The sequence below is a fragment of the Eublepharis macularius genome, chromosome 12 (genome assembly GCF_028583425.1).
Source record: "Eublepharis macularius isolate TG4126 chromosome 12, MPM_Emac_v1.0, whole genome shotgun sequence".
Taxonomy (NCBI): Eukaryota; Metazoa; Chordata; class Lepidosauria; order Squamata; family Eublepharidae; genus Eublepharis; species Eublepharis macularius.
The window spans coordinates 71,569,405-71,584,995 of record NC_072801.1 but is presented as its reverse complement, the minus strand read 5'-3'; the positions used below and the strand labels follow the sequence as shown (position 1 = coordinate 71,584,995).

Below are 15,591 nucleotides of genomic sequence, written 5' to 3'. Positions count from 1 at the left end.
GCGCTATTGAAAGGAAGGGCATCTAGATGCAAAGGGACAATGCAGCTTGATTAGATGGGAGTGAAGCAAAGCAGAGTCAGGTTGTAAAGGTGCACTGCAGCTTGAGTAGAGCAGAAATTAACATCTGTAGTAAGATAAGAATGTTACGTCTCTATTTAATCCTGGAGGGTCCATTGTTCTGAATTTGTGAACACAATTTCAGCAATGCAGTTTTTCCTTGCATTACAATTTGAATTCAGGTGCTGATATGGAGGAAGATCTAGTCACAAAGGGAGAAAGAACAAGATTTGTGAGAGGCCGAATTCCCGTCCGCCCTATGGTGCCCAAAACAAAGATGGCCGCACTACCGTTCCCGCTTCTTTCAAATTTCGCCCTTGGCCGACAAAAAAAATAGCCCGGAAAACCCACAACAACCAAAAATAGCATTCAACAGTCGTTTGCCTGTAGAGAACATGGTTGAGGAGCTCAGAAATAAAGAAACTCTGTAATATGCGCCCTGACTCAGGACAGCTCACTCTGGAATCAATATTGTGCCACTGGACTTTCGTTTTATTTTCTTTTATCATCTGGACCCGAACTGCCAGTGAGAAATATGGCTGCCCTGGGTAGGGAACTAGGGGGCGATAGTAGTCCTTTACAAAAATGGCTGACGGCGCTTCAAAGCTTAACGAGGCCAGTATTCCTCAGCATTTCAAGGGCTCAGGTATGGGCAGAGACCCGGAAGCGTGCTTCCTTTATCGTCATCCCCCAGAAGGCACTTCCTGACCGTCGCCTATGCTGTTTTTCGTTCCGGGCCCCTTTAAGCCCGGCGAGACGGGGCGATGTCGGACACATGGAGCTCGATCCAGGCTCACAAGAAGCAGCTGGACTCGTTGCGGGAGCGGCTGCAGCGAAGGCGAAAGCAGGAACCTTTGGGTGAGGGGCCGGCGGGTGATGGGGGTTCTTGATGCTAGAGGAAAGGGAGGGATTAAAGGTTAGGGGTGGTCCCTCTGAATGGGGGGAAATAGGGGCCAGCACTCCATAGAGGAGGAAAGGACATTGATGCTCAGCCGTCTGACATAGCCTGGTGACTAAATGGAGCCTCCATGTGCAGAGGCAGTATACCTTTGAATGGCTGAAAAATGAAGGTGCTGTGGGCTGATCTAGCACAGGGCTGCCTACAAGAATCTGAAATTTATTTACATTGTTTTTATTTTGTTTTTTATAGTATTTATAGTCTCACTGAGACTCAAGGCAGGTTAAACAGCATGAGTCAGTACAGTCAATTTCAAAGTCATTTCAATAATAGGGAATATAAATCCAAATTTGCAAAGATTTAAAACCAGCAGAAATCCAATACAGAGCTGAAGAAATGCTGAGCATAAGCAATTGTAAAACTGACATATTAAACAGTGTAGATAATACTCAGGAGGATCTTACTTACAGCAACAGAAGGTACGTAGTAGTAGAGTCTGTAGTCCCTATTCCTTCACTGATGCATCTGAGGCCACTTCCTTACACTATACTACAGATGAGACAAATTAGGGACGCTCCTTAGTGACTAGATAGCCAGTTCTCCTTACGAGCTAAATTGAGCCTCCATGATCAGAGGTAGTACGCTTGTCATTAGCAGAGGATAGGGTCAAAGAAAAAAGAGGGCCTTCCTTACCTATTTGTGAGTTCTGACTGGAAATAGGATGCTGGACTAGAAAGGCCATCGAATCCAGTCTGTAGGAATCTTCTTGTGGAAGAATTAACAGGATTGGAAAGGATTTGCAAGATAAAAGAGAGGATGGTGAAGGGGGCCTGGAAAGATGAGGCAAGTGACAGCAGGTGGAGAGAAAGTGGAGTCAAGAGCAAGACAGTTTTTAAAAGGGAAGTCCTTACTGGAAGTCTGGATTTCTGCTGGTTTTAAATCTTTGCAAATTTGGATTTATATTCTTGTGCCCCTTTCTTATTTCAGATCTCAGAAATCCAGAGTTGGCGCTCACTCCTCCCTTCAGAAGTGACAGTCCTGTGCCTTCCTCTGCCACCCCCAGCACTGCCACTGAGCCAGGGGACTTGGTGACTGACCCGGAGCTTGAGAAAAAACTTCTGTATCACCTTTCGGATCTGGGACTGGCATTGCCCACAGATGCTTTGTCTATCTGCCATGCCATCTCCACAGTGAGTAGCTGAGCAAAGAGATTGATTGACCATCTTCTGGTACTCTTCATCCTGTCCTCATTTAAGGATGATGCATTTCTTCTTATTGGCCGCGTCGCATGGTTCTAGAGGCCTTGGGAATCAGTATGGATTCTTTTAGCATTCTTTGTGAAATCCGGAGACGCTTGGATTTTTAATTATTTTAAACATAGCAAAATTTGTGGCTGGGTGGGAAACCCTGAGAAGGTTACGGAAACCATTCATCCTGAGCAAATAAGGACCGTAGTCATGTGTATAGAACACACTTTGAGCATTGCCACTTTTGTTTTAAGATACAAAAGCAAGATGAACTTGAAAAGGTGGAGGAAATCCAAGGGGTGAGGCAGTAAACAAATGTATGCAAGCATATTGAGGTACAGAACTGAGTGTGCAGATGTTAGATTCTTCTGGCGTGGAATAGATTGTTTTTCTTTTAACCATTGACAGTTTGCATTGGCCTGTCTGTTGCCCTGTGGAATTAAATGCAGTTCAGTCTCTTTCCTATTTATTCAGAACTAAGTTTCCTGCTTTCAGAGAGACTTGATCATGATTATGTTGTCCCTCCAAGAATAATAAACTTGTGGAACTCACTGCCACAGGGTGTAGTGGTGGCCACTAGTTTAGTCCGTGGATGAGACAGATTCATACAAGACAGGTCCATCAATAATGGTTAAATGGAACCTTCACTTAGCCCTTTGAATCCTAGTGCTTGGGGGAAACGAGACTTTCATCTCCGTGCTTGCAGGCCTTATAGGGCATCTGGTTGCCTGCAGTGTGATACGGGATGCTGGACTAGGTGGACCGTTAGTCTGATCCAGAATGTCTATTTTACGTCGGTGCAACTAACACTGCAGCTACAGTGTGTGATTTCCCCACCCCCATGCCCATAACTGATGTTCCATTTACCTTTTCTGACCCACGGGGCCACTGTATCTTTTGCCATTTACCAGTTTTTCTCTTTCTGGGTTGGCCTATGCAGGAAACCCAGTTTGTTCTTTCTTGAATGCTGGAAGGAGATGCCAATTCCTTTGGCTGATGATGCAATAGATTTCCCTCCCACCCTGAATGGCTTCTTTCCTGTCCTGCAGCCCGAAGCCCCTGCCACGCAGCGGAGCGTGGAGAGCCTTCTGCAGAAATTCGCAGCTCAGGAACTCATCGAAGTCAAACGGGGCCTCCTCCAGGACGACGACCAGCCCATGCTGGTTACTTACGCCGACCACTCCAAGCTCTCTGCCATGATGGGTGCCGTGGCTGAGAAGAAGGGCCCAGCAGAAAGTGTCGGGGCTGGAGGTGTGAAACGGTGGGCAGAGCAGGATGCCGGGGTTCCCGCCTCCACGCCTGGGGCTGTTCCCTCAGCCTTGGCATCTTCAGAGCCAGTCAAAGAGCCCCCCAAGAAATCTCGCAAGCAGGCTTCGGACCTTGACCTGGAGATCGAGAGCTTGCTGAGCCAGCAGTCCACTAAGGAACAGCAGAGTAAGAAGGTATGGCCACGGCCGTCCGGAAGGGGAGGCTGAATTGTGGGGTGGGCTCAGCATAGAAGAAATGCCTTGCTGAGACGTCCCAGCACACGGTTCCCGATGGCAGACGGCCAGATGACTCTGTGGAGTTTACAACTGTCACATACCCAATTTAAAATATGTCTCTTCACTCTCATCTTCCAAAAGGCATCCAATGGTTCAGAAGAAGGTATGCAAAATACTACGATCCCCGCTGCAGCTTTTAGTTAATATTTTTAAAGTAGCAAGCTTCTAGACCTCGTGACCAAGGAAGTAAGCTTGAAAATAGGCTGTGCAGGCTAAAAGAAGTCGATGTAAGATAGAGTTAAGAGCCCAGCAGCATGGCTAGTAAATGAGTTCTCGTGGCCTTGAATAGCATATTCCTTCCCCAAGTAATGAAGCTAGGGGGGCATCTTAGTTATGCCAGGGCAGCGGAGGCTGCTGTCATGCAGCTCTGTCTCAGTTACGAGGTATATTTGCAGATCCACTTGTAGAAAACTAAAGTATTTCTAATTTAAATTCCATAAAGATGTCAAATAGTACAATTTTATATGGTAGTGCATTTTATGTTGTTAAGGCAGTTTACGTCTGATAGCAAGTAAATTGTGCATCGATGGTTGTTGTGGATTTTCCGGGCTGTATAGCTGTGGTCTTGGCATTGTAGTTCCTGACGTTTCGCCAGCAGCTGTGAGTGGCATCTTCAGAGGTGTAGCACCAAAAGACAGAGATCTCTCAGTGTCAATGTGTGGAGATGTTAGCAGGTAATTTATATCTACTCAGGAAGGTGGATTTGGGCTGAGTCATCCTGTAAATGTTTCCCAGGGTGTGGAATGCTAATGGAGGGAGGCTTCACTGTATCCTGCCAACATCTTTTCCACACTGTGAGATCTCTGTCTTTTGGTGCTACACTTCTGAAGATGCCAGTCACAGCTGCTGGCGAAACGTCAGGAACTACAATGCCAAGACCACGGCTATACAGCCTGGAAAATCCACAACAACCATCGTTCTCCAGCCGTGAAAGCCTTCAACAATACAACAAATTGTGCATCATTCAATTTTTCACAAAATTTCTGTTGATTTATTGGGGGGGGGTGGATTCCCCTCCCCCTTGTTTCAAAATTTCTGTAATTGCTCCTCTCTGCAATGGACTGAGAAGAAGTTTACTTGGCCAAGATCTTCGGCAATAATAGTGGCTCTCATTAGTTTGTTTGAGCCCCACTTCTGCATGCATATAGATACTAGCTCCTGGAGCTAGTGGCATAGCTTGGATTTTTAGCCCCTGGGTGAGGGACATAATAAGGCAATTAGAGATGCTGGGAGGAGATAGGAGGGCGAAATAAATGCACACTGGGCCCCACCCCTCAATTCCTCCTGGGGATCTAGCACTGTCAGGCAACTCCTTTCCATTTAGGCATAACAAAGAACATTGTTTCGTTATTGTGCTCATCTTTAACTGTAAGTAACCTGGATGAACCATTGGGCTGTATTTCAAGGACCTGCCCGAATCAACCCGCCTAGCCAAGATGCCGTGCTGGGCTACCCAGAACTGGACCCACATCACCCCCCAGTGGTAGGGAGGAGGCAGGGCAGAGATATAGACACATCGCCTGGTTGCTCCTCTTTCCATCAGGGAAGGAATTAAACTCTCCTCAGTGTAGCGAAAGCCTGCAGTAGCTGCTCCCTGGTGTAGGGATTCTCCTCTGCACTGTGAGTACTACAGCATTCTCTCAGGTAACATGGAGCTCAGATACAGTTCTTGTAACTGCAATCTGTTTAAATTGGTACATACTCCAAATTTGCCAGCTATCTGAAGAAGTCAGCTGAGACTCACGAAAGCTCATACCCTACCATATAGGTGCAACTGGACTTTTGCTCTTTTCTACTGCTACAGACAGACTAACACAGCTGCCCATCTTGATCATAGTACACATTGAACATGACTTGTGAGGGGTGGGGAAGAAACATAGCACAAGAGCGCGGTTGTTGACAAAAAGCCCAATAGGAACATGAGGGCTAGAAACTTGGTTCTCGGTTTTTCTTTTTATTGTATTTTTAATTCTTTTTAAAAAATCATTTAAAATACAAAATGTCCAGAGTACAACATGGCTGATAACATTCACACTGTTGAAAGGGTTCAGAATGAATCTGTATTCATAACATGTATTCACAAACAGAAATTAGTATAAACTTCAAAAAGTCCCAAAGTTATATTCTGTAAATGGTCCAGAAAGTTCTACAGTGCCTTACATATATTCATCAGTGTCCAAAATTGATCGTTTCCTTGTATATTCCTTCCAGACGAAAGAAGGTAAAGGGATGTTAAATGGCTCTGTTTATACTAACCTCCGTTTGTATATTGACTTGCAAATTTGCACTTTATACTTGTTTACACTTACTCGCTTTATGGAGGTTGTAATTGGAATTGCTGATTATATTGCTTTTGAAAATTTCTCTTTCAAGAATTGTTAAATTTGGATAATAAGTTGGGTTGCGGTGGGGGTTTCCCTGTATGATTGCCGTCTGCGATCACAGCTCTTTGTCTTTTCATTTGTCATTCTTCTCAGGTGAGCCAGGAAATCCTGGAGCTGCTCAACACGACCACGGCCAAAGAGCAATCCATCGTGGAGAAGTTCCGCTCACGGGGCCGCGCCCAGGTGCAAGAATTCTGCGACTACGGCACCAAGGAGGAGTGCATGAAAGCCAATGACGCCGACCGGCCCTGCCGCAAGCTCCATTTCCGGTGAGTGATGGGAGGGGAATGGGGTGGGCAGGATTTTGGCAGGGTTTTCTGTGCATTTGGCTTTGGGGTAGGTAGAGCAGGAACTGGGAACCTGGATTATGCATTTCCATTTCTCGCCAAGCTTCGGCATCTTCCTGCATAATAACCACTAGCCCTTTGCAAACTTTGAAACTTGGACCTCCTCTGCAGTCTGAAGTCCGTTCTGCTCCCGCATTCCAACCTCATTCTGTGGCTGAGTGCTAAGGCAGGAGTTGGGGGGTCGGGAGCTTTGTCTGAGCCAGTGGTACTCACTCTGGGTGAGGGTTGCCAGCTCCAGGCTGGGAAATTCCTAGAGATTTGGAGGGTGGAACCTGGGGAGGGACCTCAGCAGAGTGTAGTGCCATAGAGTCCACCGTCCTCCAAAGCAGCCATTTTCTCTAGGCAAACGGATTTCTGTGCCCTGGAGATCAGCTGCAATTTCAACAGATCTCCATCCACCATCTGGCAATCCTGCTCATGGGTCCTGGAGAGCTGCATTCACAGCTGCCATCCATCAAAAGACCCACCTTTGCTTCCATCCCTGGTATGAGGCCCGCACCTTATGGAGGCTTGCAGCTTACCCATTTCGGGCTGTTTCAAGAAGGGAACCACCTAATGATAACAGGCCCTACTGGGCAAGAGCCTTGCCCACTTTCCTGAAATATGGGGCAGATGGCACATTAGGATGCAGTGCTCAGCAGAACCACAGGTGTCATGTCAAGGAGCCACATGCTGCTCCTGAAACACTGAGTGAGTATCACTGGTCTGAACAGAGACACTGGGTGTCTTTATTCTCAGCTTTTCTCTGTGTGAAATAAAGTGAAGGTAATCAAAGTCTATCGTGGGGCTGGAAGTCAGCTCCGGGTGAGCAAATAGAGGCTGTTTTCCCCCTCTTGGGTTGGAAGTTGGAGGGCTAAGGTTTCTGTAGTTCTGCCAGTGCTGTGAATGGAAAGGGACCCTCATGGCCAGCCAACTTTGCCTCCACCCAGACGCATCATCAACAAGCACACAGACGAGTCGCTGGGCGATTGCTCGTTTCTCAACACGTGCTTCCACATGGACACCTGCAAATACGTGCACTATGAGATCGACGCCTGCACCGACCTAGACGCCCCCAGCGGGCGGGAGCTCAACTCGGGCCAAGAGCTGGCCCTCCCCCAGGCAGTGGGAAGGGACTCCAGCGTGGACCGCCTCTTCCCCCCGCAGGTACCTTGGGCTGGTGAGGACAGATGGGGGCAGTGCAGGAAAGCACACCGTAGTTGTACGTGATGCCATCAAGCAACGACAAATGGGGCTTCATAAGTCAATTTCCCCATTTTTGACAGTGTGATCCTCTAAGTATTTGTGTAATTTTGAGTGCTTCTGACAGTAACTTGTTGGTCCTTGTGGTTGTGCAAAGCACTGAAATCCCATTTCCTGACCATCAGAGATTTTGCTTTGCTCCCCAATCTGGTTTTCAAGCTTCTAGTAGCAGTCATAAGGACTAGCCTGTTTTAAATTAAGTAAAAGCTGCCAGTCCCAGGAAGCAAGAGTCTGTATCTGGTACTAAACTCATATTTTATGCCCCTTAGGACTGGGATCTGCAACCTTTTGGATCCTGTGGGGCACCTTTGGAATTCTAAGAGAGGGCGGTGGATGCAAATGCAAAATAGCAGCCACAGGAAGTGGACCAACCACAAAATGGCTGCTGCCAAAGGCGGAGCCAACCACAAAACACCAAGGAGTGAGGTTATACATAATTCTGATAGCAAACCTTGAGCATTTCAGGCAGAAGCCCCATTTAACAGGATGCCTCTTAAAATGATTGTTTTAAAATATTTTCTTGCTTACATATAATTTAACGTCAGTCACACAGTGAAGATCCTTGGGCTATGGGGGCAGCTGCTGCAGAAGCAGCTTTTTAAAAATCAGCGAACAAATTGGACCTCCAGTGACCAATAAGAAGCCCTGCTGGGTAACAGCAAGATTTGAGCCTAGCCCTTTTTTGCCCTCAGCCACTTTCTAAAAGCAATTGGCAAGTGTCAGCGGGCACCATGGCGCCCACAGGCACCATGTTGGGGATCCCTGACCTAAAAGAGGACACTGGGCAGAATGCTTTTTTATAAGTCAACCAAGTAGAAGGACGCAATTGAGACAAAACCCGAACATTTTCTTGCTTTATTTATTATTCTTATATATATTCTTTCCGTCCACTTTGGCAACAGTGGATTTGCTGTGACATTCGCTACCTGGACGTCAGCATCTTAGGCAAATTTGCTGTGGTGATGGCCGACCCGCCCTGGGACATCCACATGGAACTGCCGTACGGGACACTCACAGACGACGAGATGAGGCGCCTCAACATCCCCGTGCTGCAGGACGAGGGCTTCCTCTTTCTCTGGGTCACTGGCCGGTAGGGGGAATCAAGGGAAGGGAAGCCCTGTCCAATCTGAGATGGGACTGGTGGAGGAGAGAGCCCCAGCCAGCACAATTACAGGGAAAAGCTTCCAGGTCACTGACATCCAGGAGGAACCCATAGAAAGAGAGCCTAGAGGGACCATCCTTTAGAGGCCTTCTGGTCTAACATTGAACCAGTTTTCTAGTTTAGGTCCCAATGCCGAGTATAGACCGTCTTCACCATAGAGATGTTCAGGGACAGAGAATCGTGTCCAATGGCAACTGTCAGTATTTACCTGCAGGTCAAACGAGTGTTGTTCTAGTCATTTTTCTATCTACAGCACCACATTTTTAAAAAATTAACATGCATCCCCGCATTAAGAGAAGCATCTCTCTGCATGGCCCAGAGTCATCTCTAGAGGGAGACAGAGAACTGGGAAGAACTTGGGTTCTTGGATCTGTAGGACTTCCCTGTGCAGGTAGCAGTAGCGGCCCTTTGCCTGTAAGCGATTGCTGATCTTGAGAGAGACGGAAAATAGTCTCCCAGCTGATAGAGAGCGGTCTGTAGGCATAAGGTGGTTAGAGCATTCGAGTCGCCTTTGGGAGTCCCAGTTTCAAATCCTCCCTTGGGTCATCAAGTTGGGCCAGTTTACTCTCTCAGCCTTGCCTTCCTCTCAGGGTTGTTGTGAGGATAAAAGGAAGAGGGGAGAACTGGCTACAGAGCCTTGAGCTCCTTAGAGAAGGGTAAGATAAATTTATTTTTACTCTGCCTTTCTCCCACAAAGCAGGGCCTAAGGCGACGTACAGTGTAAAATCACTTTAAACAGCTCTACCATGCAATAAACAGCACCAAAAAATCTCCCTTGATATAGGACAAGGTAGTTGTCATTTTCCCCTAGAAAAAAGTTCTTTTCAGGGCCTCAAGATGGAAGAGGGGAGGGCCAAGCAGTTGGTCTCCCTCAGCCCTGACTGGAGCTCTCTGGCATCCAAGGAGGACAAAAGTGAGAGATAAACGTTTTGAAGACAAATGCTCCATTGAGAATAGATGGTTTGACCTTCATCTCTGTTCTGCATTGTCCTCCAGGGCCATGGAGTTGGGCCGAGAATGCCTCAGTCTGTGGGGGTGAGTAAACCTGTCTGATGGTGTCCTGCCTTTTCCATCCCCCTCTTCTTTCCCCAGTTTGACTATTTACTGCTCCTCAGGTATGAGCGGGTGGACGAGATCATCTGGGTGAAAACCAACCAGCTGCAACGCATCATCCGGACTGGGCGCACAGGCCACTGGTTGAACCATGGCAAGGAGCACTGCTTGGTAACCAGGGGCGGGGACTGGTTGGGTAGAAATCCGGAGCAGATGGGAAGCTTATGGGCGCCCCAGACTCCCATAGTGCTGCAGTTACCCACTATTGGGTCATCCATTGTGAAACCGATTGGGGTGGGAATCTGACATGACTGGAATATTCAGCTTTTTAAACAAATAAAAGGACGAGTTGTGGAGGAAAACTTGGGAGTGTCTCATGCCTTTTCCCCTTATCAAGAAAAACTCAAGTTTCCAAATCAGAGTGAGGAGAACCTGTCTCAATAATGCCTTTCTCCATCAACAGAAATCTAGGTGGTGATATTTCAACTGCCTCTGGCACCACACCTGTCCACCTTTCCTGCGGGTGGGCAGAATCTCAGGTCTAGTAGCCACGGGGCTTTTTTTCAGCAGGAATGCAGTGGAACGGAGTTCCGGAACCTCTTGAAAAGGGTCACGTGGCTGGTGGCCCCGCCCCCTGATCTCCAGACAGAGGGGAGTTGTCTGGAGATCAGGGGGCGGGGCCACCAGCCACGTGACCATTTTCTCTGAGGGCAACCCACTGACTTCCACCACCTCTTTTCCCAGAAAAAAAGCCCCGAGTAGCCACATTTTCATTATAAAACATCACAGTGCCACAGAAGTTGCATTGGGTGTAGCAAGAAGTCAGCATGAGTCAGGTAACGGTTTCTGGGGCTTCAGTTCAGGGGGAAGGGCTAGTGTGCCCCAGTGTTTGAATAATACCATAGCAGAAGACCCCACTTATGGTTAGTAGACATTCAGATTGCAGGAAGACCAGGTCAGGCCTGATTCCTTTGGGCTATCATTCAGTAAAAGAAAGTCATCATTCAGAGCTAGTGTTTGTGTAGTGGTTAGTGTCGGACTCGGGTCTGGAAGACCCAGGTTCGAATCCCCACTCTGCCATGTAAGCTTGCTGGGTGACCTTAGGTAAGTCCCATACTCTCAGCCAAACATGTGTGACTGGGTTGTTGTGAGGATAAAATGGAGGAGAGAAAAATGTTGTGAGCCACTTAGACTCCTCATTAGGAAGGAAAGTGAGGCATAAATGAAGTAGATAAAGTGTTGGACCCCGGAGATTCAGGTTCCAGGGCCCGCACGGCCAGAATGTTCCCTGGGTGACTCTGAGATGGTCACAAACAGCCTCGCCTTCCTCACAAAGGATGAAATGAGAGAAGCCTGAGCTCTGTGGGAGAAAATGCACTACCCAGTGTAGTGTTTCCCAGTGGGGCGCCCCCTGCTATTTCCTGGAACCTCACATCTTGACCCTCGGTGATAGAATCCCAAGGGTCTTTAAGGAAACGATAACAAACAACAGGGGACTTTGGTCACTCTTTACCAGATGACTAGCAAAACCACCAACCTTGTTTAGCTGTGGACAAATTTTCCAAATGCTTGAGCTCGGAAATCCCTTCCTGTGACTGTGTAGAGGGCAAACCCTTCCTGCTCTTTGCAAAGCGAGGCCACATGGCATCTTTTCTCCCAAAGCAAAGAGCTGATTCAACTGAGCCAAGGAGGCATAACCTTTGGAGCTTGCTGGGATAACCTATTCAGGGGGGCGACACTTGGCTTCGAACCTCCTGCTGTCTTGTGATTGGCAGTGCCCCCCTGGCAGCCATTACCTGGCAGGGCCTGGTACTCATTCTTGAAATTCCAGAAGCGTCCACAAGGTCAACCAATTTGGGGGCCTCTGAGCTAGATAGATAAAACGTACACAAGTAAAAAATAAACATTCTGAAGCCAGAATTTTTTTCTGCATTGTTTTTAATAACATTTACACAACTGGTGTAATAGCCCTCATTTCAGAAGAGGCATTCCCTTCCATGTGGGAGAGAATGAAGGATGCCTCTTAATACAGTGTTTGTAGTATATGTAAAAAAAAATTAATAATCTGCTGATTCATCGGTTCACCCTTCTAGCTGATCAAAAGTTGGTTAAAAAATCATCTTGGTGATGGAATGCTGCAGCCCTAAGATCCATCCGTGTATCTTCCTTTTCTTCGGCATAGGTCGGTGTGAAAGGGAACCCCCAGGGCTTCAACCGGGGTCTTGACTGTGACGTCATCGTGGCAGAGGTGAGACTTGGGTCTTGACAAGCCGGCCTGGCACCCCCTGCTGTTCAACCTGGAAATGTGTCCTGCTCGTTCCAAACCCTGGATTTCCTTTCCATGAAACTGCCGCTTTCTCATAGGTACGCTCCACCAGCCACAAGCCGGATGAGATCTACGGCATGATCGAACGCCTCTCGCCGGGCACGCGGAAGATTGAGCTCTTTGGTCGCCCCCACAATGTCCAGCCCAATTGGTGAGTGGCTCTTCCCTCCCTTTCCCAAACAAGCAATTTCTCTAGATGCCTAAGGAGACTAGAAATTTCCCCTACTTGAAAAGGAGCTTTCTGTTGACAGATCCTGCCACGTCCATTTGCCCCTTTCGAAGTCACAACGTTGGTTTATCAGATGGTTGGTCCATCTTGTTCCCTCCTGTCGAGTGTTAAGTGGCAGAGAAAAGGTCTTTCCCAGCACCTGATACCTGAGATCATATAACTGAAGATGCCAGAGATTGAACCTGAGACCTTCAGCATGGCCCATGACCCTCCGCAGATTTGGTTACCCTTATTCTCAATCCTGAGGTTGGATCTCATGGACCCGTTCCACTACTAGTAGTGGTACTTACCTTGCATTGCAAGGTAGCTAGAGGAAATCAGCAGTGCTAGTGGAATGGATCTGTGTGATGCAACTAGAGTTCCCTTCCCAGTCCTCCTTCAGGGAATGCTGAGAGATTTGGGAGGCAATGCCTGAGGAGGGTGGAATTTGGGGAGAATGTCCTGTCACCTTCTAGGTGATGCTCTAGGGCTACTTCCCCTAGTTTTTATGGTCTTTCTCAAGGGAACTGAGAAGAAAAAAAGTGGCCTCCACATAGTGACACTCAAGGATCCCCCCCACATAAGTAAAGACCATAAAGACTAAAATTCCTAGAGTGTTACTCTGGCGACCTTTTCCCCCCCTTCCTGCTCCTCACTTCCTGGGGAGTGGGTGGAAAATTGGGGCTGAGAGCAAGGAAATCCCCATTCTGGGCAGGTAAATGGGAAGCCTAGATCCACCCCACGAAAGGTACCATAAATGACCAATTCCAAAGTCTGCACAATGAGTCTGTAAGTGGGACCTGACTGCCTCTCTTTCCATTTACATGACAAGAGTCACGTGAATTCTCTCAGGCTAGTAATAAGTCCTCTGAGCGAATCCCTTTTTATGGTTTTAATTGCAAAACTGCAATAACATTCTCCAAGTGAATGCATGAATAGGGTCCGAATCTATTCTTGGAACCTGTGAAAGGGGGTCAGGTTTCATGGCCTTTCAACTTACAAATTTAGCTCCAAGACCATTGTCCAAATTATAGGAGTCCTTTATCGACTTCTTTGTCATTTTTTTTTAAGTCTAAGCCTTTGTTGATGTTACATATTGCTGTCTCTCAAAATCTGTAACTTTAGGAAAGACAATTGCAACACTGATAGGGCTTGTGATACATACTGGCAATGGAGGGAGGTGAAGTCAAGCAGCCACTGGAGTCCCAAAGCAGGCAAGCTACATTTCCAAGAGGTCCACATTTCTGCCTTTTCATAGAATACCCAAGGAATTAAGCAGTAAAAAAAAATGCAGTTTTTGCATATCTTGCTTCATCCAAGCTAACGATCACCCTGTGGGCAGCCCACCCAAGTCCCACCTGCAACACTTATAATAATAATGGTAACTCTGGCCCTGACCCGGATAGACCAGACAAGCCCGATCTCAGAAGTCAAGTAGAGTCAGCCTTGGTTAGTACTTGGATGGGAAACCTCCAAGGAAGACCAGGGTTGCAATGCAGAGGCAGGAAATGGCAAACCACCTCTGTCTAGTCTCTCGCCTCGAAAACTCCAGCAGGGGTCACCATAAGTTAACTATGACTTGATGGGACTTTCCACCACTAGCACCATATCTTGGGCCTGGAGACAGCAAGAGAAGTTCCCTTATTTTGAGCATTAAACATAAACAAAAAATGCCAGTTGTGGTATTTCCTGCCCCCATGCCCAAGCATGTCATCATCAAAGCTGACCCGAATCTTGGTTGCTAGCTCACCATTCCCTTTTACAAGATTCGCGTCCAGTCGCACCTTAGAGACCAACTCAATTTCCAGGGTATGGAGCTTTCAAGAGTCAAAGCTCCCTTCATCAGAGCTTTGACTCTCGAAAGCTCATATCCAGGAAATCTAGTTGGTCTTTCAAGGTGCAACTGGACTCGAATACTGCTCTTCTGCAGACCAACACAGCTATCCACCTGAAACTATTTCCATTTACATCATTCTTTCTTCCCTCACCATCTAAGTGAAATGGAACAATGTATTTACTGCACACATGAATTTTCTGTTATTATCAAGGAAACATTACGGTTTCTCTTTATCCCTGCAATATGGAAGTCGCAACAAACAGACTGATTTAGGGCTTTCCAAGCTTGGCAGGCAGTAGTGAGTAACAATAAAGGCCAAGTATTTAGAACAACTTCTCTGGGAGGAAAAAGCAAACTACAGTTCTTTAGTTTAGGAAAGAGATGAGTAAGACCTGGTGAAAGAGAGATGTCAAAAAAAATTTGTAAAATGATGCACTGAGTGGCAATAGAGAATAGAAAGTTCTTCCCCATAATGGTTGGACCCGATTTTACCCAATGACATTGGCTGCCAATTTAGGCCAGACAAAAGAAAGTCCTTCTGACGGCACATCATTTATCCGTGGAACTTCCTGTCACCACATGTGATGGTGGCTACTAGCTTAGATGACTTTTTAAGCCGATTAGACAAATCCACGGAGGAAAGTGTCCATTAGCTCTGAGCTATACTGCCTAATGAACCTTTGAATTCATTAGTGGGAGGTGCGATAATAATGGGGTCGGGACCCTTGCTTTATGTCCTACATATGGGCTTCCTTGAAGCATCTGCTTTAGAATAAGTCAGCATGCCGGACTTTTGATCTGATCATCTGAGACTTTTCTGGGAAGACAGTCAGGGATTAGATATTTTCTAGATAATATTCTTTCCGAAACGTGCTTTGAGTGATTTCACACAAGACGACCCTCTTCCTTGTGACCCATGAATCCTTCCTCTCATCTTTCTGACTTTTCTAGGATCACCCTCGGCAACCAGCTGGATGGAATTCACTTGCTGGACCCTGATGTGGTGGCCCAATTCAAGCAACGGTACCCAGATGGAGTCATCTCAAAGCCCAAAAATATGTAGCTGGGGAGGGACGGTTTGATACCCACAGAACAAGGACTATTTGTTTCGAGAGGCAATGTTTGCATGTATTCTAAACTTTAGTTTTTTAATAAAATGGGTACTTTTTCCTTAGCTAGCGAAAGGCATCGGCGAGAGCCAGTTCTAACCTAGATGAAAGAGACTCCTCCCTCGGTTCCCTGAATTCCTTGATAACCACCTCGCAGGAGCCCTTTTCTTTGCTACT

General features: G+C 47.0%; 1 protein-coding gene across 1 annotated transcript; it reads left to right on the top strand.

Moving 5' to 3' along the window:
• The first annotated feature begins 804 nt into the window (after window positions 1–804).
• Window positions 805–15,479, top strand: METTL3 (methyltransferase 3, N6-adenosine-methyltransferase complex catalytic subunit). The gene is made up of 11 exons (XM_054992776.1): window positions 805–915; window positions 1,943–2,145; window positions 3,252–3,644; window positions 6,224–6,399; window positions 7,407–7,623; window positions 8,622–8,809; window positions 9,878–9,916; window positions 9,997–10,105; window positions 12,117–12,182; window positions 12,299–12,411; window positions 15,257–15,479. Exons 1-11 carry the CDS (start codon window positions 822–824, stop codon window positions 15,366–15,368), a joined length of 1,710 nt encoding a protein of 569 aa, XP_054848751.1. The 5' UTR covers window positions 805–821; the 3' UTR covers window positions 15,369–15,479.
• The last annotated feature ends 112 nt before the right edge of the window (window positions 15,480–15,591 follow it).

Coding starts and splice junctions, on each gene's coding strand:
- METTL3 (XM_054992776.1), top strand. CDS start 822: ATGTCGGACACATGGAGCTCGATCCAGGCTCACAAGAAGCAGCTGGAC. Junction 3,645..6,223: donor AGGAACAGCAGAGTAAGAAG/GTATGGCCACGG, acceptor CATTCTTCTCAG/GTGAGCCAGGAAATCCTGGA. Junction 6,400..7,406: donor TGCCGCAAGCTCCATTTCCG/GTGAGTGATGGG, acceptor GCCTCCACCCAG/ACGCATCATCAACAAGCACA.